This window comes from Ricinus communis, chromosome 5 (assembly GCF_019578655.1).
Source record: "Ricinus communis isolate WT05 ecotype wild-type chromosome 5, ASM1957865v1, whole genome shotgun sequence".
Taxonomy (NCBI): Eukaryota; Viridiplantae; Streptophyta; class Magnoliopsida; order Malpighiales; family Euphorbiaceae; genus Ricinus; species Ricinus communis.
Window position 1 is genome coordinate 23734415 of NC_063260.1, and position 24550 is coordinate 23758964.

Sequence of the window (24550 nt, forward strand, 5' to 3'; positions counted from 1 at the left end):
GGAGTCAGTGTAAAAGAAATGGACGTAGACTGGTAGTAGCTTCTCGAGTACTCACTCGTATTCACTACTACAGAGTGTTGGGTGTGAGGTGCGTGCATGCATGTTCTTAAATCTGAAAATTTGATCCTAAAACACATGCACTTGCAGTTAGCTCTTCCAGGAATCTGGAACAGAAAATTAGATTTTTAGGGCAAAACCCCAGAAATACTAGTCAAAACAATTAGGCAGCATATATGGGAATAATTTATTTTTCACTGTTTGAGGAAATTAGGGCAAACAGAGATCGGAACACAGTGAAAGTAAGTGAGAAGAACTGGTAAGGAGTGCGTTGGAAGATTTTGACCCTTGATTGCTCATTCATTCGTTCATTCTATGAGTACTTTTCATTTTCAATCTTTATATAATTTATTGGGTCTGCCAATCTCATGATGCTATGCAAAATTGCTACTTCGTTCTGCTTTCTTCTTTTTCTTTTTTACTATTATTATCTCAATTCTTAACGACCTTCTTATGTATGAACAAGTTTCATGATAGTTATAAGAAGAAAAAAAACATTCTCTCTATTTATATATATACAGTCCTTATAAGTTAAAATAAGAAACTAAAAAATTATAAAATAGTTTTGTTAGTTGGATTAGTATTTTAAAATAAAAACTATTGAGAGTGGTGGTTGATGATTGATGGTAATTGCCAATTGGAAGCAAGTATTAATGAGTGAACTAGCTGGATAAACATAATCCACCCCTTCAAAATAGGTCAATGAACATTGCGTTTTGCAGAGAAAAACCAACTCATGATGCCCAACTTCACTTCACATGCAATTCTCCAATATGGTTTATCACTCTCAACTAAATTTTTGACTTTCCATTTTTCTTTTTTCCTATTTGAAGTTTTCACTTTTTTTCCTTTTAATGACAAAACTGAACATTAAGCCTAACTTTCTATTATTATTCTTAAAATCCTATTTTTATACAGTCATATTAATATTAGCATCCACTTAATTTTATTCAGTTATTTGTTGATTTTTTTTCCTGAATTCGTGTGTAATTGTAAAGATATTCTTTGTACGTATGTATAAATAAATAAATATTCTTTATTTAAGAATAAGTTTCTCATCTTTTCTGCCTAACCATGCAAAAACTAACTTGTATATAGTGTTTCATTATAATTCAATGATAAATTATTTTTAATAAAATTTATTCGTATGTGGTATAATATATCATATGTTATGTCAAAATTGGTAGAATCTATTTTTGATTAAATAAATATTATTTTTAATTTATATGTAAAATCTTTTTTAAGGTTTTAAGCATATATTCGTGTATATGTCTTAATTTTATATTTTAGAAAAAGTTTTACAAATATAAATATTTTAGTAAATATATTTTAAATAAAATAATTAAGATTGTCAAGAATAATTAAAAATTTCAAATGTCCTTTTAAGAAATATTTTTTTCTAAGTAGTTTATAGTTTGAAAAAGAGAGATAAAAAGAAGAGGGAGACAGAGAGAAAAAAGAGAAAACCTCATAGGAATATTTGAAATTGGTTTATAAACAGTTATAACTTGTAAATTATATCATAACATAGGCCTGAATCAGTTGAGTTACTCAACCTCATTCGTTATCGTTAATCACAATTTTTATCTAATTTAGTTGTAACAACAATATATAGATTTTTAATTTTAAATAATTAAATATATTTTTAATTATTGTAAAAACAAAATATAAAATAAAATACTCAGTTTTTATTTTTATTAGGGTGTATGCACAGCATTAATACATCGTACAAAAACATCCTCAGAGGTTGGTAAAAGTAAAACTCGGTCTTCCTCTTATCAACGGTTCTGATTGGATTAAAATTTTTACCCAACGGTTCTGATTTGACACACCAACGCCTAAACGCTACTCCCATATACGAAGCCGAGCCGGAACAAGCTAGCTGAACCAACATCTGCCGTTTATCCAGTACTAAATAAAGAAAACAAAGGACCCCACAGCCTTAAATCTTTTAACCAACTTCAAACGAAACACTTTAACCGCTGTTAAAATCTTTGTTTCAATAAATAAATAAATAACCTCTCGTTCCCTCTCCGTCTGTCCCTGGCGCTCACTTCTTTCAAGTTTCTCCTCTTCTCCCTCCCTCTCTCTCTCGAGCCTCGCGTCTCTCTGGTGAGAGAATATTAATTAAACACACACAAAAACAAAATATCAAATAAAAGAAAAGGGGGGAAAAGAAAACGAAGAGAAGGATCTCTCACCTTAAGGTCTCGCCATGACGGTATTTTACGGCAAGCAGGTGGTTCCGGTGGACTACGAGGCCGAAGTGTCACAACGGCTTTTAGAAGCATCGCTCGCCGGAGATCTTAGATCGGCTCTTGAGTGCATCGCTGATGAGTTTGTTGACGTCAACTTTGTAGGCGCTGTTTGGTTAAAATGTAGAAAAAGTGAGGTGGTTTTGCGTGATGAATCGCCTAGTGAAGTTGTTTTCGACTATGAAGAATTTAAAACGGATGTGACAGCTTTGTTTCTCGCTGTTCATTCTGGAAATGTTGCTCTCATTAAGAAATTGCTGGTAATGTGATTCGTTTATATTTGAACTGTTTTATTATTAGCATTGTCCTTTGAGCCATTTCTAATCGTTTTGGTAAGTGTTTATCAGCTGGAGACATTGTTGATTTTGCGGTTAGATTTTAAAATCTCAGTCATGCTCCGTTTGGTTGCTCTTTAGAACAAGGATAAAGCAAAAGATAACTAACTTGTTTTGAATTTTGAATTCCTGTCTCTAGTAACGCCTAGAGATCAGAAAAATTTTACTGCACCTTTTTTTTTACCTCTAATTTTTCTTGGTAAAAAGAACGACAGGAAAAAGCTTCATAAATTGGCCATGTCCTTTTCTTCTTAAGTTATTAATGTATGTACATTTAATTTTTTGTATTTATTCCTTTTAGTTTTTACTAAGCAACCAAAAAGATGTCTCTCTCAATCGGTTAATTTGAAAATGAGGTTTTCTAAAAGAAATTTTCACTTGCACAGTTTTATTTCAATAATTTATTAAATTGAAATTACTGTACTTATCTTTAATCTTTTTGGAGTATTTCTCTCAATCTTTTGCTTTTTCGTAAAATAGATATGCTAAGAATTTAAGGTTCCGCGGGGATTTTCTTCAAAGTTAAAGCTGCATGCATATTATCTTTTATGTCTTTAAAAAAGATTCACTGTCTTGATGTCGGTCCCATAATTAATGTTGTAATTGGAATGTGGGTACTCTTGGTTGTTCACTTATTACTGTTTTTAAAGGGTGGATATGAATCAGATTCCAACTAAATTGGATTAATTGACGAATTCCTAATAGATTTGTACATTCCAGGTTCTATTTTTATTCAAAATAGACTTGATAAATGACCCCATTCTAGGATCTGCACAAATTACAGTAATGCACTCAGTGATCATAATTAGTTTCAAGTTTAGAGTGCTCATAATTAGTACTTGTGAGCTTATCTTCTTGCTGGCTTTCTTTTTAAACTCGATAAAGGAAAAGTAAAACCAAACTAGTCCAAGATATTAAGCACATGTCTAGTACCTTTTGGCCTTTTCAATCGTCTTTGACTGACTGGTTTACTCATTCTCAATGGCCAAACATAAAAAAAGTAAAGAGACACTCATCTGAATTTACGTTCTTGAAAATAACCATAATTCCTGTTATAATTGAGTCCGAAGTCGGGAAAGAAGGACCTGCTATCTGCTCATCTATGATTGCTATTCTGCTCTGTGCATGTCATTAATTATTTGTACTGTTCTGTACTGGTTAATTCATATATTAAAATGTGCAGCTAAAAACAGAGGTCATATATCTATCTACCTAACAGAGATTTTGCCTGTAAGGCCCATATTGAGCTGTCTCTGACCATTGGTCGGACCCTGAAGTACATAAGAGTACACATACATCCCCTTTCAATTTTATTAATAAATATCATTTACTTCATGAAAGTTCCATACTTCTTTCTCCATCGCATCTGTACTTTTCTCAATATTTGTCTCCGTTGGCCATGACTTCCTGTACTTGCTGAAGAATTCAACCTGCTTAAAATTGTATTGGTTTTGTCTTCTTCCCGTTAATCTTCATTAAAATTTTAAGTGAAATAAAACCACAAAGAACATGTTTTGAGCATGATGTCACCTCATTTAGTCTTTTGATAGATTAGAAACAATAAAGAATTTGAATGTGGACAAACTAATATTTACGAGATGCTAAAAGGTTGTCTTTCTAAGTGACAGAGTGTTGGTGCGGACGTGAACCAGAAACTCTTCAGGGGCTTCGCGACAACAGCAGCAGTGAGGGAGGGCCGCCTTGAAATTTTGGAGATTTTATTAAAAGCTGGAGCATCTCAGCCAGCTTGTGAGGAGGCTTTACTAGAGGCAAGCTGTCATGGGCAGGCAAGGCTAGTGGAACTACTTATGAGCTCTGATTTGATTAGGCCCCATGTTGCTGTTCATGCACTTGTCACGGCATGCTGCAGAGGATTTGTGGACGTGGTAGACACTCTAGCAAAGGTAGAGATCATGCTGCTAAATAATCTTTTAGATTCCATAGAACTTTGGCTATTAGGATGAGAATGGGCACTATTATTCCCTATTAGAATTTTAGCTCTAGAAGCTGCTGAATATGTGCAGTTTTCTCTCCTTTGACTTCTGTGCTTTTTGACATTTAGTTGTTTAAGTGCGACTTGAGTCTAGTTTGTCTTCGTATTGAGCTGCCATCTTTCTGCATTCTCCTTAATGGATGTCATCGCCTTTTTTGTTTGTTTGTTTGTTCATTCATAAAAATATGTTATATGCCCTTAACAAACTTCTCACTGGTTAGTCGGTTTGTCAATTATGAAGAACACTGATTTTTCAAATCTGCAAGCATTCTTGAAATTGTGATGTCTTTGCCTTGAATATATGAAATGTATTTGCAGTATGTTAAAATGAGTTTGTTGCTACTTTGTAGTTAATCTTCCATGCACATAGTTAACTTTATGAACTGACATGGTTTCTTGTCCAATGGCAGTGTGGTGTAGATGTAAATACAACTGATAGATTGCTGTTGCTGTCATCAAAGCCTTCTCTGCATACAAACGTGGACTGTCCTGCACTTGTTGCTGCTGTTGTCAGTAGGCAGGTGGCTGTTGTCCATACGCTGTTAAAGGTAGCTTTTTCATCTTACATATACAGTTTGAATCTTGAAAGAAAGAGAATGATTCAAATGAGCGCCATACTTGATCATCTTCTTTTACGGCATTCTTTTCCCCTGAGATTGCTGTTGAGCAAAGTTATCCTTACAGTTGTAAAAACTTTCAAGGGCTACAAGTAATTTTTCTTACAAACAACACCAACTTATGCATGCCCTGTCTGAAATGCATTCAATGGATTAAGATGCATCATCATGTTCATACATTAATGGTGGCACAGCTTGATATGCGTCTTTACTGATGATAATAGGAAAAAATTCGTTTGTATGATAAGATTTGGTAGTTGCATGAGAATCCAAGTCATTTCTGAACCTCAGATAATGAAGTTATTACCAGTCTTAATAGTGGCTTTTCTCTGTTTCTCCATCTCTTTTCTCTTAATATTGTTCTTTATTACTGGTAATTCTGATTTTAATAAAATGATTAAACAGGTTGGTGCCAGGATGAATGTCAAAGTGAGACTAGGAGCGTGGTCATGGGACACAAATACTGGGGAAGAGTTTCGAGTGGGTGCAGGACTAGCTGAGCCCTATGCCATTACCTGGTTGGCAGTGGAGTACTTTGAAATTACTGGTGCTATATTGTGCATGCTCCTCCAACATTTCTCCCCCAACACTGCTCACCATGGAAGAACACTCCTCCACCATGCGATTCTATGTGGCAATGCTGGAGCCATTAAAGTGCTGTTGAGCTGTGGAGCCAATGTGGAGTCACCTGTCAAAACTCAGAAAACTGAGTTCCGGCCGATACATATGGCTGCCCGTTTAGGCTTAGCAACAGTCCTTCAATGTCTAACAGACTCGGGTTGTGATTTAAACTCTAGGACAGATACTGGTGACACAGCTTTGATGATCAGTGCAAAATACAGGCAAGAAGAATGTCTGCAAGTATTGGCCATGGCTGGAGCTGATTTTGGCCTAGTTAACGTTGCTGGTCAAACTGTGCATTCACTCGCTACAAACATGTGGTCACACAGTTTCCAGCAAGCAGTGCTTGATGTTATTAATTCTGGGAAGGTTCCCAAATCAAGCAATTTTGCTGTGTTTTGTCCTCTAATATTCGTAGCTCAAACTGGTGATACAGAGGCCTTAAAGGTGCTGATTGACTTGGGAGAGATCAATCTTGATTATCAGGATGATAATGGTTTCTCAGCAGTTATGTTTGCTGCTATAAAGGGTCATGTTGAAGCATTCCGGTTGCTGGTTTATGCTGGGGCTGATGTAAAGCTATTTAATAAAGCTGGTGAAACTGCAATCACCTTATCTAAACTGAATCAACATCACGATCTATTTGAGAAAGTGATGCTTGAATTCGCAATTCAAAAAGGCAATCGCAATGCAGGAGGGTTCTACGCATTACATTGTGCGGCTCGTCATGGAGACATGGATGCAGTCAAATTATTGTCAAGCAGAGGTTATGATGTGAATCTCCCTGATGCGGATGGTTATACTCCTCTCATGTTAGCAGCAAAGGAAGGCCGTGGGTCTACATGCAAACTCTTGATTTCATGTGGGGCAAATTGCGAATTTAAGAATCCTAGTGGTGAAACAGCACTTTCTCTTGCAAGAAAGAAGTATGGTGGCAGGAAAAATGATGCAGAACATGTGATACTAGATGAGCTTGCTCGCAAACTGGTTTTAGGAGGTTCCTATGTACAGAAGCACACAAAGAGGGGGAAAGGAGCACCACATAGAAAAGAGATAGTAATGGTTGGAGATCGAGGAGTGCTTCGATGGGGGAAGTCCAGACGCAGGAATGTCATTTGCCGGGAGGCAGAGGTAGGAGCAAGCCCATCCTTTGAGAGGAATAGACGGAATAGGGGTGATGCAGATATACCTGGAATTTTCCGGGTATTGACTACCAAGAACAAAGAATTGCATTTTGTATGCAATGGTGGGTCTGAAATGGCTGAGCTCTGGGTCAGAGGAATAAAACTTGTGACTAGGGAAGCTATTTGCGTGTAAACAGAGACCAGAGACATGAATTACGATGTCTTGTCTAGGTAGGAGGTATATATAGATGTTTAGAAGAGTACTTCATCTTGAAGTCGTTTGAACTAGTAACATTTTGTTGTAAAGATTTTGATCTCTAGTAGCTGTAAATGCTCTTCATCCAAAGTCAATTCAGTAGCTTTTGATCATTGTATAGTTATCAAGGCAGCAGTGTGTTGCTCCCATCCCATATTTGCTCCCCCTCTAGCTTTAATCTTTGCCTAATCTTGGCTTTACCTTTTTTCTAATACCTTCTTTCCTTCTCAAAGCAATATGAACTCTCTGATTGTCCGGTTGAACGTTTAAGTTTCAGATACAAAATTATGATCTTTCAACCATGAGAGAGGAGTAACCTGCTCTACCTATCATTTAGCCAGCATCTTGATTTCCAGAGTCGATGCCTAATTGCTGGTTTTTGCTAAGCTGAAGTTTTTGAACCTTATAAATGGCATCTTATAAAATATGGTCAATGATGTTCTCTGGTTGCAAGCAGCAGCAGGTAATTAGCTTCTTTGACACTGTCAATGCAAGGTAAAACACTCAATTTCGCCCCTCCCAAATCTGTTGAAGGAGGGCTCTTCTAGAGGTAGGCTTTTCATTGATAAGAGCAGCAAAAAAGAAACCACGACTTTTTCGCTAAAGACCCAATTTCAGCAAAATTACTCCACTTTCATCCATCGCTGGATTTCGTCCAACTACCAATTCGTTCAAATATGTAAAAATGCATATGATTTTTTCATATTTCATTAATAAACTCCAGTTAAATTTTTTTTGGAATTAAGTACAATTTAGCCACTAACCTTGTCACACGAGCTCAATTTAGTGATTTGTTAAATTTATAAATTTTTTAGCTTAAACCTACGTATATTTAGTTCAAATTAACTCTATTTTAAAATAAAAATAATTGAATAATTATAATATTATTTAAAAACTATTATATAGTTTTAGAACAATTAATATAATTAAACAATAAGTAGCTGATACCACCATTATTTTCATTGAAACTGTTCTAGGTATTACCACTACTGTAATTGTCTCTTTCATTGTCATTAAAAAAAACAGTAAGAACATTATAGCAATGTTTATTTTCTTATTATGTTTTATTTAAATATCAATATATATTTTTTAATTTAAATAATTTAATATAAAAATTAATATTTTTTATTTTTATTATATCCACTCTCTTTCTATGGTGTGTATAAATCTCTCTTATTTTTATAAAAAATAAAATTAATTTGAATAAGATATATAAAAATTTAGACTAAAATATCTAAAATTTATAAAATAATTAAATTAAACTCGAACAACCAAATTGGACTTTATTCTTTTTCTTTTTTAGGAGGACGAAAATGTTGCACAGTAGTAGGCAGCTCGCAACCCATATGATGGCAAATGGGCTGCAATTCAGGCGGATTGACATATGATTTTATAAAGGAGTACTTTATGTGCTATCCTCGAGTAACATTAGATGATCATCAATAATAACAATACTGAAATTTCACCTCTGAAATTATGTATTTGGGTGGAATCCATTACTAGAAAATAGTACAAAGTGAGTCTTATTCTCAGGCGTTCCCTAGGAACAAATAAAAACAAGCACCTACAAAGATGAATTCATTACAAAATGTTTCAGGGCCATCATGACGCTGGAGATAACATCTCTGAATACACACAAATGCATTTAGCCTCAAATAGGTCATAACTTCTAGAGAATATTCCACTAGTAAATATTACCATTGAATTTTGATAAATAAAATTGAAGTGGATTCTAAATCAATAATTGCCAACTCTGTGTTATAAAATCACAATACCAGGTAGTCAGCCAACAGTAATTTCTTTTTCCTTTGCTTTACAGATATCTTCTGCTGACTTCACAAACTTCTTTGTCAATTCATCAACCTGAAAAGAGATCGAACTTCATGAAAAAGAAAAAGAAAGGTACAAATCAATGCAATTTTTTTGCAAAGAGAAGTGAGAATAAGACTTTGAAGTCACCTCTTTTTCCAATCTCTTTACATCATCCTTTGAAAGATTTGAACCTGCTTTTTTTATTGTATCCAGTGCCTGTGAATTCAAAATATAAGCTGCCTATAGACATAGAAATTGAACTCTCTTCACGGTGCACACAAATACAAAACTACACTTCCTAGGCAATAAAGAAATGAACCACAGAGACATAACTTGATTTTAGACATGCAGGCAATAGCTAAACAACCGTAAGGCTTGAAGAAATATGCAAATTATCTACTAAAACTGAGTATGGCCTATTTGTTCCATGTATGGATTCTAGCTATTAAGGTCCATATGAGCTGCTCTAACATTTTGTTGGAAATTCCATTCTTTCATGAGTACAAACCATTAAATTGAATTAAATCTTCTATAAAAAATCCTTAATAACATCAATAAATTACAATAAATAAAATTTACTGTCGTGCCTTCTGGCGAGCCCTTCTTACGCTCTGTTTAACCTCTTCACAAGACTTTCCAACCACCTTACACATAGCCTGGTACATATATTACGGAAAGTTATTGGTCACGTTACAGAAATGATATAGTAGCAAGAGAGGGAAAAAATGTTTAAGAAAAGAAAAAAGAAAAGAGACTAGTTATCATATGTTCACCTGCATATGCTCTTTGGTTAATCTGATAAATGGAAAGCAAGTAAAAAACACATAAGTCAAGATCAAAAAATCTCACAATATGGCACATGTATAGTCAAGATCAATGCAGCAAAACTTTCACCATATCTTCAAAATAAGGTGTTGTAAACTCAAATCAGCATAGAATGTAGGTTCTGATAGATAATATGTATTCATCAATACTCAAGAAAAATTGATTGCATACAAATGATAAGATGAGTTAGGAAGTTCTTACGGTGGTATAGAAGCAATCAATCGTTCACCATCCACTCTGGGATTTAAACCCAATGGAGATGAAACAATGGCCTTCTCTAGTGCACTAACCATCTGCAGACACAAATAACTAAACAAATAAATGAAAAGAAAAGATTATAAACAAACACAAAAAAAGGAGAGAACACTCAAAATTATTGAGTTTGAGACAAGGTATAGTAATTACATTGGGATCATAAGGATTCACAGATAAGGTTTTAGGATCCATGACAGCAACAACAGCTAACCGGTTCAATGGCATTTTCACACCATCAGTTTCAACAATGATGTGGTCAAGCATTCCTATAAAAACAGACAAATAGATTATGAATTTTAAATAATTAAAGCAATCAACTTTAATCACTCAAAACTGAAACAAAAACTACATGTTCATGTTAACGTACCTGCAGATGCCCGTCCAGTTCGTAATTTGGTTAATTCACGAGACAATGAGACTATTGCTGCCTCCATCTGCAAAGCGGCACTTTCCTTAACAGCAGGTCCAATATCAGGAGTGACTTGAACAGTACCCCCACCAGAATCATCCTCTAAATTACAAATTTAAAAAGAAAAAAAAAAGGAAAGAAAAGAATTTTGCTGAGATTCAACATATTGATTACTATAATACTGCATTATGAAGTTTAATTTACACAAAAAGAAAAGGACTTTCGAAATTAAATTCGGGAAGTTTAAAAAAGGAAGAATTCATTTCTAACGAATTCCGTATAAAGAAAATAAAGAAATTTCAAAACTCTTTAGGGGAGAGAGAGAGAAACGTACTTGATTTCTTGCCTTTGGCAAAGCCTCGACGAGAGTCAATGAGGAAATTACAGCGAGGTATAAAGTTTGATTGGGCCTTACAGTTGCAGAATACATTGCGACCTTGTATCATATTGTTACTACTACTATAATAGCTCCGAAGTAGCGTTGTCATTGAGTTTTTAGAAGCCATTGCTCGTCTCAGATACACGGCCATTATTATCTCTCTTTTCTCTAATTTCCCTGCTCCTGGTTTTGCGTTTTTTGCAGAGAGGTTTATAGGGTTTTTGCTGACCAAGCTTCCTGCGTTCGAAACGGCTGCCGTTTTTGGTTGCTTTCTGAGGAGATAGATCGGCACTGCGGTCGCTAAACTGGTTTTTCTTGGGCCAGGCAATCGGCCTGCTCAAAAACTGATATTGGGCTGGTCTGTTGAATTTGTTTTTGCCTTATACATGCAATCTTACAACAAAGAAAGCTATATTATTGCCATTTTTGTTCAAAGGCATAAAAGTTTATTTCCATTCCACACTTCACTCACCTCAATTATCTAAATGTGTTGCAAATGGGAGTATTTTGAATATTCCCCAATGGAAATCAAGCTCTTCTTCTACTGTGTATATAAACAGCAATATAGTTATATAAACCCATACATGCATTATTTAGTGTTTCATAAATATAAATCTAATTTAGTGTATATATTTGAGTGCTGGAAGAAAGAGAATACTTTGACAATAGCTTACCATATAGGATTACTAAAATAACTATTTATCAATTCTTTTATGAATATTAATTTATAAAAATTCATCTATAACAATCCTCAAATTTTAATTTATGTTTATAATTTTGATGTTATTATTCTTGATTCCATTGCTTCTTTATTATATATATATATATATATATATATATATATATATATATATATATATATATATAGCTCCTTACTATATAGTGTTTTTTTTTCTTTTCTCTATAGTTTAATTATCTTCTATTTTTCTTTTAACTCATTTTAATCTAAAAATTTCATTCTTTTAATAGTTTTGTTTTCTCTTTCGTTGTTTTATTATTTTATTTTTGTTAATTAATTGCAGTAAAAAATTCAAGCAAGTAATGCTATGCATCATTTTATCATTATATGATTTTTATCTATAAAAAAATAAAGTAAACATGAGAAAGTATTGTAACCATTAATTAAGTTTTTCTTTAATTGGAATTCTTTTTCTTATTATGTTGCTTTTATATTTGAATTTTTTACGATTTTTATTTTAGGGTATCTTACTAGAATTTGATCATTAATGAGCAATTAATTGTATATATTTATATGAATTAGAGCTGATAACGGGATAAATTGACAAATTTCTAAATGTCATGGGTGATATGGTAAAAACAAAAAAAAATCAATTTGGGGTAACTTGGACCACTTGTAAGTTGAGGGGTCAGCTAAGCCGTTTTTAATCTTAATTCCTATCTTCCAGCGGCAGGGAGAGAGATATTATTAGTGAGGCAGCCAACATCTTAAACACCAGACATTTTCTCTGGTTGCTCGCCTGGAAAAAAGAAGAAGAAGAAGAAGAAGAAGAAGAAGATATTGAAGCAAGAAAGCTACTTCCTTTAAACTCCAACCATTAAACCCAAAACCACTTCCCTTTTTAAGCTCCAAATGATGAAAGCATACACTGCAATTCGCTCCACCCAGCTCACTTGTCTCTCTAGAGGAGTTTTGCAAGTTTCAAGGTACCCTTGTTAGTAAAAATTCGTTACTTCTCTCTCTCTCCATAGAATTGATTATTATTTTATATTTCTGCTTAAGTTTTGGAAAATACAGTTTTTGTATTATTATTGTTCTATCAAATGATTAAGATTCTTTTAATTAAACTAGGAAATTATAACACTCAGCATGTAAATGTAAAGGTTTTCTGAACTTTATATTCTGTGGAAGATAACGGTTTTCTGGGGGAATAGTGGAAAAAGGAGAAGAGTCAGAGAAATATTTCTAATGGAAAATATGAGAGATTGCACAGAAGAATTTATACATGCACTGCTGATTGTTTGAACGATAAAGTGTTAATGTTGCAAAGATGCAAAATTGAGTCTTGGGTTAACCACCTCCTGCAAAATAAATGATAGAATTATTAGGTTTACATATATGCTATGAGTCACCTTTTAATTTGAAGGTTATATTTGGACTATGGTAAACTTTTTATGCCCATAGGTTGAAAGTTCATAAAAAAAGTGGTATATTTAAAGGTTTCACTGAGCAGAAGCCCGTAAACTAAAGCTTCCCTAGTATTCTAAAATTTGAGTCCCTGCATTGACTTTCTTTGGATTGAATGACATTGCCCAATAACCATAATATGGCTAGTGCACCAAATTCCTCAATTCTCTGTTTTATTTGTTAAATTTTGATTGAGTGCTTGAAATGTCTGTCAAAGGAAAAAAGTGGAAAAACTTTATACCTGATAATGAGTGCAAAACTATTGAAAACTAGCATAATATGTAAAAGCATGCCATTCTTTTTCCTTAATTTCAGATGCTCTTTTTAGATTTTCCAGAAATTTCTGATTATCTTAAAACTACATTCTTGAATAGAATTTTGAAATGTGATTGGATGGACTTGAGGAAATTTTGTTTGTCATTGAGTGTCGAGCACTTCTTCCTTAACAGAAGTTAACAAAAGTGGAGCTTCCAAACTCTGGGATGTTTCCTGTGGCTTTGGTTTAACTGACTTGCAAAAGGACATTTATAGTTATTTATTAGCATCACATCTATCTTCCTGCTCTACTCTCTCGTTCCTTTTTCCTATTCTGGAGGGGTATTTCAAAAGCTTTATTTTCCTGTTTTACATCCTGGTTAACATAGTATATTTACTTTGCTTTACTTTTCCACAGGCCTTGGCTATCTTTTCCTAGGAAACTCTTCTTTTGCCAAGCAGCCATTGGTAGGAGCTAATTTTGTATTTATAAATTCTTTTATTATTGTTGTTGTTGTTGTATTTTTTTTTGTCGTGCTAACTTAACTTCCATATGAAAGATGAAAGTAAAAGTTTTCCTGCCTGCATGTATCTTTATCTCTTTATAGCACTGACCAATTTCTTTACTAAAATCTGATTCTGGGGTAGATGGATCAGTCGGCTTGAGAGTGGTGCCTCCAACCCTATTGGCAGCAGAAAAAGAAGAAGCCAAGGCTGTCTTAACCTTGTTCTTGAAGAAACAAGGTTTGAGCAATGCAGTTGCTGTGAGAACTACCAAGTCGTCAGACCTGTTCATTGACCACCTCGTCGCTAGGCTTCATTCTGTTCATAAATCTCGGTATCTAGTAGGTTCGGTTGCTTCTGTTTGGCCACATTTAAGTTTAAATTTCTATTCTAAATTAGTTCCTTTCTAACAAATTCTACATTTCAGGACGAGAGCTCACAACTCTAGAGATCAGGGATGCTCTCATTCCGTACCTTGAATCTCTACTTGAAGAGCATGGAAGTGTTCTGGTAGATTTAGTGGAGAACTTTTCAAACCCACCTGATAAAGGAAAGCCAGTTGCACTTGTTACTCCACCCAAAGTAACTGTCAACTCTAAGAAACTGAAAGCTGTGTCCAGAGTAAGTGAGACAGGCCCTGCTGGGCAGCTTCCTCCTCATATTCTCTATCTCATGGACCTTGGCATGGATCTTGAGCAGATCAAAGGCATTACAAGCAGATTCCCTGCTTTTGCTTACTACAGCTTGGAGGGCAAAATTAAGCCAGTTGTTGAGTTCCTTCTTGATCTTGGGATACGCAAGACAGATCTTCCAACTATCTTTGTTAGAAGGCCCCAACTTTGTGGAATTAGTCTCTCTGAAAATCTCAAACCCACTATGACATTCTTGGAAAATTTGGGTGTGGACAAGAGACAATGGGCTAAAGTTATATACCGTTTTCCAGCACTTCTTACTTACAGCAGGCAAAAGGTTGAGCTGACTGTAGATTTCCTTAATGAGATGGGCCTCTCAGCAGAAAGCATCGGTAAGATTCTAACTCGATGTCCTAACATTATAAGTTACAGTGTGAATGACAAACTAAGGCCGACAGCTGAATACTTCCGTTCGTTGGGGGTTGATGTTGCTGTTCTTCTGTACCGATGTCCACAGACTTTTGGTCTCAGCCTCGAGGCCAACTTGAAGCCTGTCACAGAATTTTTCTTGGAAAGGGGATACAGTATAGAGGAAATTGGAACTATGATTCAAAGATATGGAGCTTTATATACTTTTAGCTTGGCAGAGAATTTGATACCAAAATGGGACTTTTTTTTGACCATGGATTATTCAAAAGAAGAGCTGGTGAAATTTCCTCAGTATTTTGGCTACAGTTTGGAAGAGAGGATAAAACCAAGGTATGCACTAGTGAAGGAGGCTGGGGTCAAACTGCTGCTGAACCAGGTTCTATCATTATCATATTGCAACTTTGATAAGGTCTTGAAAAAGAAAATTCAGAAAATGCTTTCTGAGAAGGCCTTAAATGATTGAAATAGCGGTGAAGATCGTCAAGAAGGAATTGAAGAGCGAGGCTTCTTAGTGATAGTATAATAATTCAGGGTGACCATTGTGAAATACCGTGATGGAATAATTGCCTGGTCAATACAGTATTGATGCTCTTAATGGACACAATTATGTCGTGTCGATGAAAATACAAATGCAGAGCTGCATTTGTAAGATGGGGCATATCTATTATACTCTGCGAGCTGATTAAACATATTCAGCATGCCCATGTTGCTATTACAGTAAAGTTTAATCGGCTGGATTTGCAGATAATGGGCATGGCCTTATTAGGATGAACTAACTGGAGTACGAGAGTAGACAAGTTAGATGCCTAATCCTGCATACTGAATTCAGCATGGTTTATTTTTTTTAGAATGGGATTATTTGAGATGCACGGCAGCAAAATGAATCTGATTTATTCCCTTCTGTTGGAACAACCCTGTATCTATTTCTATAGGAAGGCACTATTATGTTATTCGTAGGCGTTCTGTATGTTTCAGTATCCTGTATTTCAAATGTTCCGTTGAAAAGAAGTTATGTATATGGTCATTATTGTTCGAGAGAAAAGTGATACAAAGTAGTGGTGGTGGTGTTCTTATTCGGCAAACAATACCAGAAAATGAGCATGGGGGGGGTTGCATTTGGGAGAAATGGTGAAACAGGCAGTGATACTCTTGATTGTTCATATAGTACTTGCGTGATGTTCTGGGAAGTGAAATGTTATATATGCATATATTAGTTGATTGAAGATGAAAGGAATGATGAGAAAACATTGGTGTCTTTCAATACTCACAAACAATGAAATGGTAAAGCTTAAACTATGGATGGCACCTTCTAACTATCCAACTGGTGTCATAATAGACCAGGAATTACGAGCATGCATTTGTCCCTCGCTATCTCCAACCCCCAACTCTAATAAACACTCCACCAATTGCACAAAATTTAAGGAAGGTTCAAATGGTGGGGCGGTGACACGTTGCTTTACACGAGTCAGACTTTGAAAAGATAAGTTTTGCCACAGATATACACACACTAATTACTATGCAGTAAACTACCGATCCAGTATCCCAATTTACTCGCATTTTCTTCTGCAATTTAAATTTCAATCTGATATTCTATTTTCCATGTACAGCAGTTTATATTTCATTTCATTTGAAATTTATGTTTAAATAAGTACTTTAATAAGTACTTTAATAGTTTTTATTTAAATTGCAGAAGTAAATACATAAAACCAGATATATTTTTATTTCTTTTATTTGAATTTCTCAAAAATATTTAAATTATAACCTGATATATGTGATATATTGTTGAAGTTCACTCTATATGTACGTGTATATAATACAACAAGTTCTGTATCAAAAAGAAATGCTTAATCGAGAATATATGTTTTGTTTTATCTTAGAGGAATTTTTGTTTTCTAATTTATGCTTCTGCTGCTGACTTCACCAAACAAATTCTATTCTACAAAAAATGCAAAAATTTACAGCAAGATTATTATTCTACAATATCCACAAATTCATGGAATGCCATTATTATTTTAATTAACATTTTGCTGGCAAAGGCACTTACCAAAATGGTACACAAAATTCTAAACTTCTTTTTTCTTTTGATGTAAAAAATTATAAACAATTAATTCAAAGAATCTTTGTCTCAAAATGACATCACTCTCATTTCCTTTGTAATCAAGTCTATAAATTCGGGAAAAATAAATAATAATTTTAATAATAAAAAGAAACAATTCCAAATAAACGAGACTTCCTTAATAAACTTCTCGACCGTTTCTTCTCAAGCTCCACTACTTCCACTCTCTGCAAATGCAAACCAAACCAGAACCGAAAACAAAGAAGGTGGTAATTTTAAGCAAAGAAAAAAGAAAAGAGAAATGTTTTACTCGCATTCCTTTCTCTCAAGAAAAGGGCCATTAGGTGCTATTTGGGTAGCTGCTTATTGCTTTAAGAAGCTCAAAAAGGCTCAGGTCACTCAAACTGATATCGCTTCTTCTGTTGGTTCGTTTTTCTCTCTTCCCCTTTTAGTTTTTTTTTTTCCACTTCTTTTTTATTTTTCGCTTTATTCTCTTTTGAATACAAATGAGACCATAATTCTAATATCTCAGTTTGTCTTCCGTTTTCTGACATTTTTGTCTGTAAGCATTTTGTTTTTCTTTTGTTGCTTCTTTTAAGAGAGAGATTGAGGTATCCCGCGGATGTTTCTTTTCTGGGCTGTGTTAGTTCTTTTTTTCTTGTATTTTGCAAAAAAACAGTTCTTTTCTTTGATCTGTTTGATCATATACTTCGGTTATTTGTTAGTTCTATGATGAATTTGCTGCAAAGGTTGTTTCTTTATGTGTTCGTTACTTGGAACGGCTGAATTGGCTAACATACGAGCTGGGTTTTCTGATTTGTGTTCTTTTAAGGAAGAATTTTATTGTTTATAATTTGAGGTAAACTATAATTGTAACTTAATTCTGGATATATATTTTCTGGTTATTTTTCAAACTATTTTGGGTTTTTTTTCTGGATTTTTAATGTAGTCTGTTCAATCTCTTTGTATGCTGGGAAAAAGATAAACTTTTATCAACAGGGGAACGGCATTGTTGAGCATAATTGTTTGCTTCAGGAATTATGTCATTTTACATGGCTGTTTATTTGCACAGGTTCGACAAATTTTATATATTTGTCATTATAAATTTATGTAGTTTTTTGATCCCCATATTTTTAATATGTAGATTCTTGTGTTTGTTCCATGCTGTAGCTTATGCTAATAACAATGAAGAACTTGTCAGCAGCTATAGTTGTATACTTTATAATGGAGAAGCAATGGGCAAATTAACAAAATCAGAAGAGTAGTATGAAAATTTTTCTTCAGTAGCTATGGTTCTGGCTTGTAGTTATCCTGCAGTTGTTGGAATTTTGCTTAGTTACTAGCTGTAGTGCACGTGGAAGATGAAGCAGGGTAACAAAATCAAATGAGTAGTATGAAAATGTCGTAAGATTATCTAGAGGATATTAAAAGCTTAGATAAAGATGTGGCCAAATTGTGTTCTTCAATTGCGGTGTCTTAACATTCTTCATTACTTGCAAAATCTGTTATTGGTAATGGAATGGCAACTGGCCACAATTAAGCTATGAGTCGCGATTTGCCAAGAATTCTGATTGTACAATATCTCTTGGTGTTTTTGGAAATTGGAATGGAGTAAATTTTCTACATAGTGGCACTGTGTGCTTTTGAAAGCTTTTGTGCACTAGTTGCTTTCATTTCTGCTTTCTTCATTAAATTCCTTCTTTACTTGCCCTAGTGCAGATAAAATATTGCAAGATGAATTTGATGCTGTCACATATAGGGTACTTGCCTACCTTCTTCTTGGTGTTGTCAGAATATTCTCCAAAAAGGTTGAGTATCTGTTTGATGACTGCAATAAGGTGCTACTCAAAATCAAAGATTTTATGGCTAGGAATAAAGAAAGGGCACTTATGGAAACTCTATGTGCTCCTTATTCCTCTATTACACTACCAGAAAGGTTTGAACTCGATGCTTTTAACCTAGAGATCATAGAAGATATTAGTGGGTAAGTTGTTCTAGTTTTTTATAGTTTAGTGGTTAAGATTTTTCCTTGTTCTAGTGTCCTTTAATGGGCTTGTGTTTTCCGCTTTGCAGAGGCAATGTGGTGCCCTCTGAAGACATTACAGTTAAAGGTATTGGATTTTCTTCATTTTAAACAAGTTTCGTTATTTTATTCTGCTCCGATTGTTACGTGATTGCTAGATAATGAAACAGATGGCATGTGGAAAACTGGGGCCATAGTGCCATACTCCCTGGATAAGGTATATGTCATAAAATCTTTCTATCTTACATATTGTTATTATTTTGGCGACTTGAAATGCATAGGACACACCTATTTGGTTGTTATGAAATGCTTTTGGTTGTTGATTTTCTCCTTTATGATTATTTAACAAGCTTCTGTTTTGCTACAAATATGAGCTTATTCAATGAAGATTCACATATATTTATGCTGCTGGTGAAGTAGATGTTTGGAATCCTACTTGACTATGTACATTTATCTGTGCACGTATGTTTAATCATAACTGCAGCATATGCATCATCTCACTTGTATGCAAGATTTGCTGCTTGCATAATGGAGAATCACTTACGAATATTGTTGCTTAATTGATTCATTTTAAATATTGAGAGTCAAACACAAGTATTGAAGATATCATATCTCAACTCAGTAGGCTGATGTTGCAAAATCCTCTTATGCCAAGAAATTAGTAAAACTATATCCTTCATTACTCCTGTTTATACTAGGGCGCCCTTTATCAGCCAGTTTTCTTCCATTCGGCTCCCTCATTTGTAGGCGCATAAAAATTGTGTAAGCTATAGCATCTTAGCAGTTGACCAATTAATTTAGCTAGTGCTAGTCCTGAAAGTCAACAGGTCCTTATGTTTCAAGTTTGGCTCTAAAATCCTCAAGTGCTCTCTAGGCATAAACTGGCAAGGTGGTGAAGACGGTCTTTGTACAACTTAGTTAATCATATATTTACATAGGCTATATGGTTGAAGTCCACCTGAACCATTAGTCCATCATTTGCGTCACTTAAATTTATTTATCAGGAGTTTGATTCTCAGGACAGATATACTGCTATAACTGCACAAGTCTTATTGGATTTGTATGCATAGGACTTGCTTAAAGTTTTATTTGATAATTTAGTTACTATACCAATTTTGGCATATTTGCAGTATCATATTGAGGAATTCACTACTGGTCAGGTTATTTGCTCCACAAATTACAATCTGAATGAGTAAGGACCTGACCTTTATATGCTCCTTCCTTGTGGTGTAATATATTTCTCTTCCCTCTCTCTCTCTCTCTTTCTATGTCCATCTATCTAGTCTGTTATGAGGATGTGTCTGCTTGGTTTCAAACGCACAGATGTGTCTGTTTCTGTATTTCTTAATATTTGATATTGCATATTTTTTCTGCAGTGTTATTTCTTCTCACCCGATTGACTTTGATATGGCGGTAGGCACATCTCATTATTTAAGCAGCTTAGAAGCAAGCACAGAGAATTATCTGGACAATGAGCCCAATCAATGTGAATCCATGGAACTTGAAATGTTTCCTATGGTTGAGGAAGAACCTCTTTACCCTGTTCAATCATTTGATGAATATCTCCATAACAAAGCAGAGCATACAGGGGCTATACAAGTGGTGAGTTCAGATGAAATGCATGCAGAACTAAGCATGCAGGAGCTTTGGGGTAACAGTATCTTTCGAGAAGCTGGTTTGAATCTTCAGATATTTGGCGAGGTTGAGGAAGAACCTGAAAACAGTGCCAAGTCTTTTGGTGAGCATCATCAAACTGATGGAAAACAGATAAAGGTTCCAGATTTGACACAAGCAGAAAATGAAAATGATGAGGTTATTAAAGAAGACTGTAATATAAGTAACCTTGAAGTAAGCATAGAGAAACTTAGGGAAAATATGGTTGCTCAGGAAGAATGTAGGGACATAGAAATGTTCTGTATGGTTGAGGAGCCTCCAGAAGAAAATAGATCGATTCCTGACAAACATAAGAGCAATACTGAGCACAAAATGTTATACAGGGTTGATGAGCTTCCAGAAGATACTAGACCATTTGGTGAAGAGCATCAGAGCAGTGCAGAGCATGAAACTTTATTACAAATGACATCTCCAAGAAATAGCACATATGAGGCTTTAACAGAAGATCATCCATTGTCTGTAACACTCGATACCACTCCTAGGCCCAGGTTCCCTAATGCTTCAGGTAAACAGGATCTGGAATCATGTTTCATGGGGCCTGTTGCAATTTATCTCTATAATAGTTTTATCAGATTTGGAGATTAACTTATAAAGTAAAAATTGGTAATTATACTTTTATAATGAAAATTTATTCAAAAAGCTATATTTCTTTGGTCTTCTCATTTCTACCTTTTGCAATATAGATGATTTTTTTTTTAAATGAGTGTTTGGGCAGTGGGAAGGCCAAGGTTGTTGCAGATTAAGCTCAATATAGTAGCATGTTTAAACTTGTTTATGAAAATTATCCCTCAGTAATAAGTTGCACAATTTTTCTCTCCATGCAGGAGCTATGACACCGGAGATTTCGGTAATTCCTACCCCAGCCGCTAAAGAGGGTGCTCGTGTTCCAAGGAAACGGAAGTGTGTTTTTGATGATACGATAGTGTTTCCTAACAAGTATGTAGTGATTATCTCATCTAAAACTTAAGATTATCTCATAAAAAATTTAAGTCATTTCTTTGTGCTTAATTAAAGTGAATTTTTGGTTGTTCATTTGAGGAAGTCTATGCAAGGTATTATTTTCTGAATCATTGCTGTGATGAGTATTATCATAACCACAAATTTACATTATAGATATGTTGTTATCTTCTGTTATATGAGATGAGTTCAGTATTCAATTTATTACAGTAAGTGTTATGTTTTAACCTTAAATGCTATCCATAAGGTGATCGATGTTAGGAAATAATTTCTTTTATTCACTTCTACAGTGTAATTAAGCAATGTATAGAAGATTCAAGTGACTTGGTCTCTAAACGAAAAAAAGCTCCTCATACTGCTCTCACTGCTTGGAGAGCCTCTCGAGTTTCCCGTCTTCCTCGTTGTTTCTTGGAGTCTCTGATTCCTTGTGAGTTCACCATACAGTACTCTGATTATTATTATTATTATTATTATAAATATATATATTGTATTCTTTCAAATTGAACGACTAACCACGAGCCGGGAATAGAAAACAGGAATAGATTCATAAGTTTGAAGCCTCATAATAGAGCTTATGCTTGATAGGGATATAAGATCATATAGAACCTGTACACGTGGTGGATAAATATTAAAAGCAATTCTCTGTTTTATTTATTTTATTTTAAATCATTTTACATATAAAGATAAAATAAATAAGGATTCGGCCCCCTATTAGTCATCTGAGATATATTTCCATTACATATACAGGGTTACCCTTTATCCTTTTTGGCATTTTGATGGAAGAAAAATTCTTTACTTTACTGATGCAAAGCAGTCAACTCCGTTTGTTAGAACAGCTTCCACCGACTCTCTGCAGCTATCCTATTTTTTTGAAAGAAAAAATTACTTCTCAAGAAACCAGACACACTAAGACAGAAGTCTTGTCCATTTGTAAATGGTACTTCAGCAGCAGCTAGGTCTAGAGCAGAATAGTGACCATTACATTATTGCATAACTTCCAATTTACTAAACATGTCTCCCCCAGGTACTGCATCGGATCTTAGATCCCTTCTTTGTGGGAAAAAATTAAAGATTTCAGAATCACTTGATACTGTGAGAGTTCCACAAACATTCACTTCTGAGTGTCCTACTGCTCGTAGATCAGTAGAAACTGTTGAATCTCCAGAGAAGTTGGACAAATCAAAAATTTTAGTTGATGGTCGACTAGTTGAAACGATGGATTCTCTTGAAAAGTTAAATGTGTCAGCATCTCCAGCTGTTGATAGACAAGGCAAAACTGTGGAACCTCGAGCAACCTTAGGCATGTCAGAGTCGCCTACTGCTATTAGATCCTTGGAGCAAGAGAGGATTGCTCCTGAAACACCTATTCTGCATACAAAATCACTGAGGACTTTTGAAAGTCCTGAAAGACCTGAAATTTCTAATTTAGATAGGGTAAGGCTGGAGTCTGAAAGAGTGGAGAAAGAGCTATCTCCAAGCAAGGGACACGAACTTGATCTCAATATGATGAATGAGGTTAGCAGTCACCATTATAGTTTTTGTTTTGAGACAACAAAATATTTTGCCAGACATGTTCTGCATCAAAATCTATAAAAACTAAAATTTCGTTTTTCTCCAGGAGATTAGTTCAGATGAAGGAGATAACCAGAACCAATGTAAGAACTATCTAAAGTTAATTTCTAACTTCTTCTTCAGTTTAATGTGTCATTTAAATTGAATACAAATGAATTTCTTATCTCATATTTATGTCATTACAGATGGGTGGTCAGGAAGAACAAGGTAAGGTGGATAAGTTTTGCTATATTTTCTTTTCCTTTCAGCTTAAATATCAACTTCTAGTGCCCACTTCTTAAGCTTTCTGGTGACTCTACTGTATTTGCGGCTTAGAGTGGCTGTAAGGTGCCTGCATCGAAGTTTTCTAAAACAAAAGAATAGAAGGGAGGAAGAAGTAGTAAATCTGCTGAGTCTTTTGGAAGGAAGAGCCAAGAAAGAAAGTGCGAGGCTATTCTATGAGATACTGGTATACATCTTTTTTTTTTTCTTTAATTTTCAAATCTTTATCTCTTTTTATTAACCCACCATTTTAGGCAAATTGGTCTATAATATTTTTCAGATAGGAATCAAGTTCTGCCTGCAAGAGCTTGAAGTTTTCTTCATTTCCTTAACAGTGAACTGAATTTGAAATAATATTGAGATGTTTGTTCCCCCGGAAGGTGGAAAATTATCTTTTCCTTTTTTCTTGTGTGAATAGAAGCACCTATGGCAGTGCAGCTGCTAATTCTTAATGCAAGTCACATTTGCCCCTTTTGTGTGCATTACTAAGGTCTGCATATCACCGGAGAAAAGAAATTGAACTAAAGGCTAAAAGATGAATATTCTTGAAGTAGACTAGCAGCAGTTGTTTTAACCTTGTTAAGAGAAAGTTTTGCATGGAAGCCATAACTATTTTAACTGTCACTCTTGGTAAATGTGATGCAGAAACTCATGGTTTGTATAGTTGAATGCAGGTGTTGAAAAGCAAAGGATATGTGCATGTGAAACAAGAAAATGCATATGGTGACATTCTCGTATGGAAAGCCTCTCAATGGGGACAAGCATGTAGCGAAGATAGTGTTGAAGCCGATTGGCGTTCCATGTACTCGGATTCCTAAAACATGTTTATAGTGTGTAGTCTAGTCTGTGTATAGAGTCTTCAGGTTTATGTAAGCATGTATAGTGGTAGAAGTACCTTCCTGTTTCACAAGGAATCTTGAACAGGAAGAATCCAGCAGTAATGACCTTTTTGAGAAAAAATAAAATGAAAGGAAATAACAAAAAAAAAAATGTAAATTTTTTTGCAAATTTACATGGTGTTTGGTTGTTTTATTCAAAAAAAAAAAAAAAAACTAAAAATTAATAAAAAATAAAATGTGATAGAGAAAATAACCATGGACATT

At 34.6% G+C, this 24550-nt stretch overlaps 4 protein-coding genes across 12 annotated transcripts; 3 read left to right on the top strand and 1 right to left on the bottom strand.

Annotated features, from left to right (window-relative positions):
• Positions 1 to 2098: 2098 nt before the first annotated feature.
• LOC8271770 (ankyrin repeat domain-containing protein 50) lies at positions 2099 to 7382 on the top strand. Its single transcript, XM_002509503.4, has 4 exons — positions 2099 to 2572; positions 4276 to 4551; positions 5051 to 5188; positions 5663 to 7382. Exons 1-4 carry the CDS (start codon positions 2273 to 2275, stop codon positions 7193 to 7195), a joined length of 2247 nt encoding a protein of 748 aa, XP_002509549.2. The 5' UTR covers positions 2099 to 2272; the 3' UTR covers positions 7196 to 7382.
• A 1319-nt stretch (positions 7383 to 8701) lies between these two features.
• Positions 8702 to 11410, bottom strand: LOC8271771 (ribosome-recycling factor). Its single transcript, XM_002509504.4, has 8 exons — positions 10894 to 11410; positions 10518 to 10661; positions 10301 to 10416; positions 10097 to 10188; positions 9844 to 9865; positions 9658 to 9726; positions 9218 to 9286; positions 8702 to 9121 (listed from the first exon to the last, which is right to left on the bottom strand). The coding sequence occupies exons 1-8, from the start codon at positions 11087 to 11089 to the stop codon at positions 9041 to 9043; spliced, it is 789 nt and encodes a 262-aa protein (XP_002509550.1). The 5' UTR covers positions 11090 to 11410; the 3' UTR covers positions 8702 to 9040.
• A 770-nt stretch (positions 11411 to 12180) lies between these two features.
• Positions 12181 to 16134, top strand: LOC8271772 (transcription termination factor MTERF5, chloroplastic). Of its 2 annotated transcripts, none has more exons than XM_048374733.1 (4): positions 12181 to 12603; positions 13758 to 13807; positions 13997 to 14188; positions 14271 to 16134. In XM_048374733.1, the coding sequence occupies exons 1-4, from the start codon at positions 12530 to 12532 to the stop codon at positions 15365 to 15367; spliced, it is 1413 nt and encodes a 470-aa protein (XP_048230690.1). In that variant the 5' UTR covers positions 12181 to 12529; the 3' UTR covers positions 15368 to 16134. The 2 variants fall into 2 exon arrangements, with proteins under 2 accessions (XP_048230690.1, XP_015578381.2); XM_015722895.3 differs by having other exon boundaries at positions 12184 to 12603; positions 13988 to 14188.
• Positions 16135 to 17105: 971 nt separating this feature from the next.
• LOC8271773 (sister chromatid cohesion 1 protein 2) lies at positions 17106 to 24459 on the top strand. Of its 8 annotated transcripts, none has more exons than XM_048374455.1 (14): positions 17249 to 17819; positions 17942 to 18032; positions 18680 to 18944; positions 19034 to 19071; positions 19142 to 19200; positions 20114 to 20175; positions 20360 to 21162; positions 21482 to 21593; positions 21905 to 22041; positions 22639 to 23129; positions 23233 to 23269; positions 23372 to 23393; positions 23502 to 23634; positions 24122 to 24459. In XM_048374455.1, exons 3-14 carry the CDS (start codon positions 18823 to 18825, stop codon positions 24263 to 24265), a joined length of 2160 nt encoding a protein of 719 aa, XP_048230412.1. In that variant the 5' UTR covers positions 17249 to 17819; positions 17942 to 18032; positions 18680 to 18822; the 3' UTR covers positions 24266 to 24459. The 8 variants fall into 8 exon arrangements, with proteins under 8 accessions (XP_048230415.1, XP_048230409.1, XP_048230408.1 ...); XM_048374456.1 differs by having other exon boundaries at positions 17269 to 17385; XM_048374457.1 differs by having other exon boundaries at positions 17273 to 17385; positions 17960 to 18032.
• The last annotated feature ends 91 nt before the right edge of the window (positions 24460 to 24550 follow it).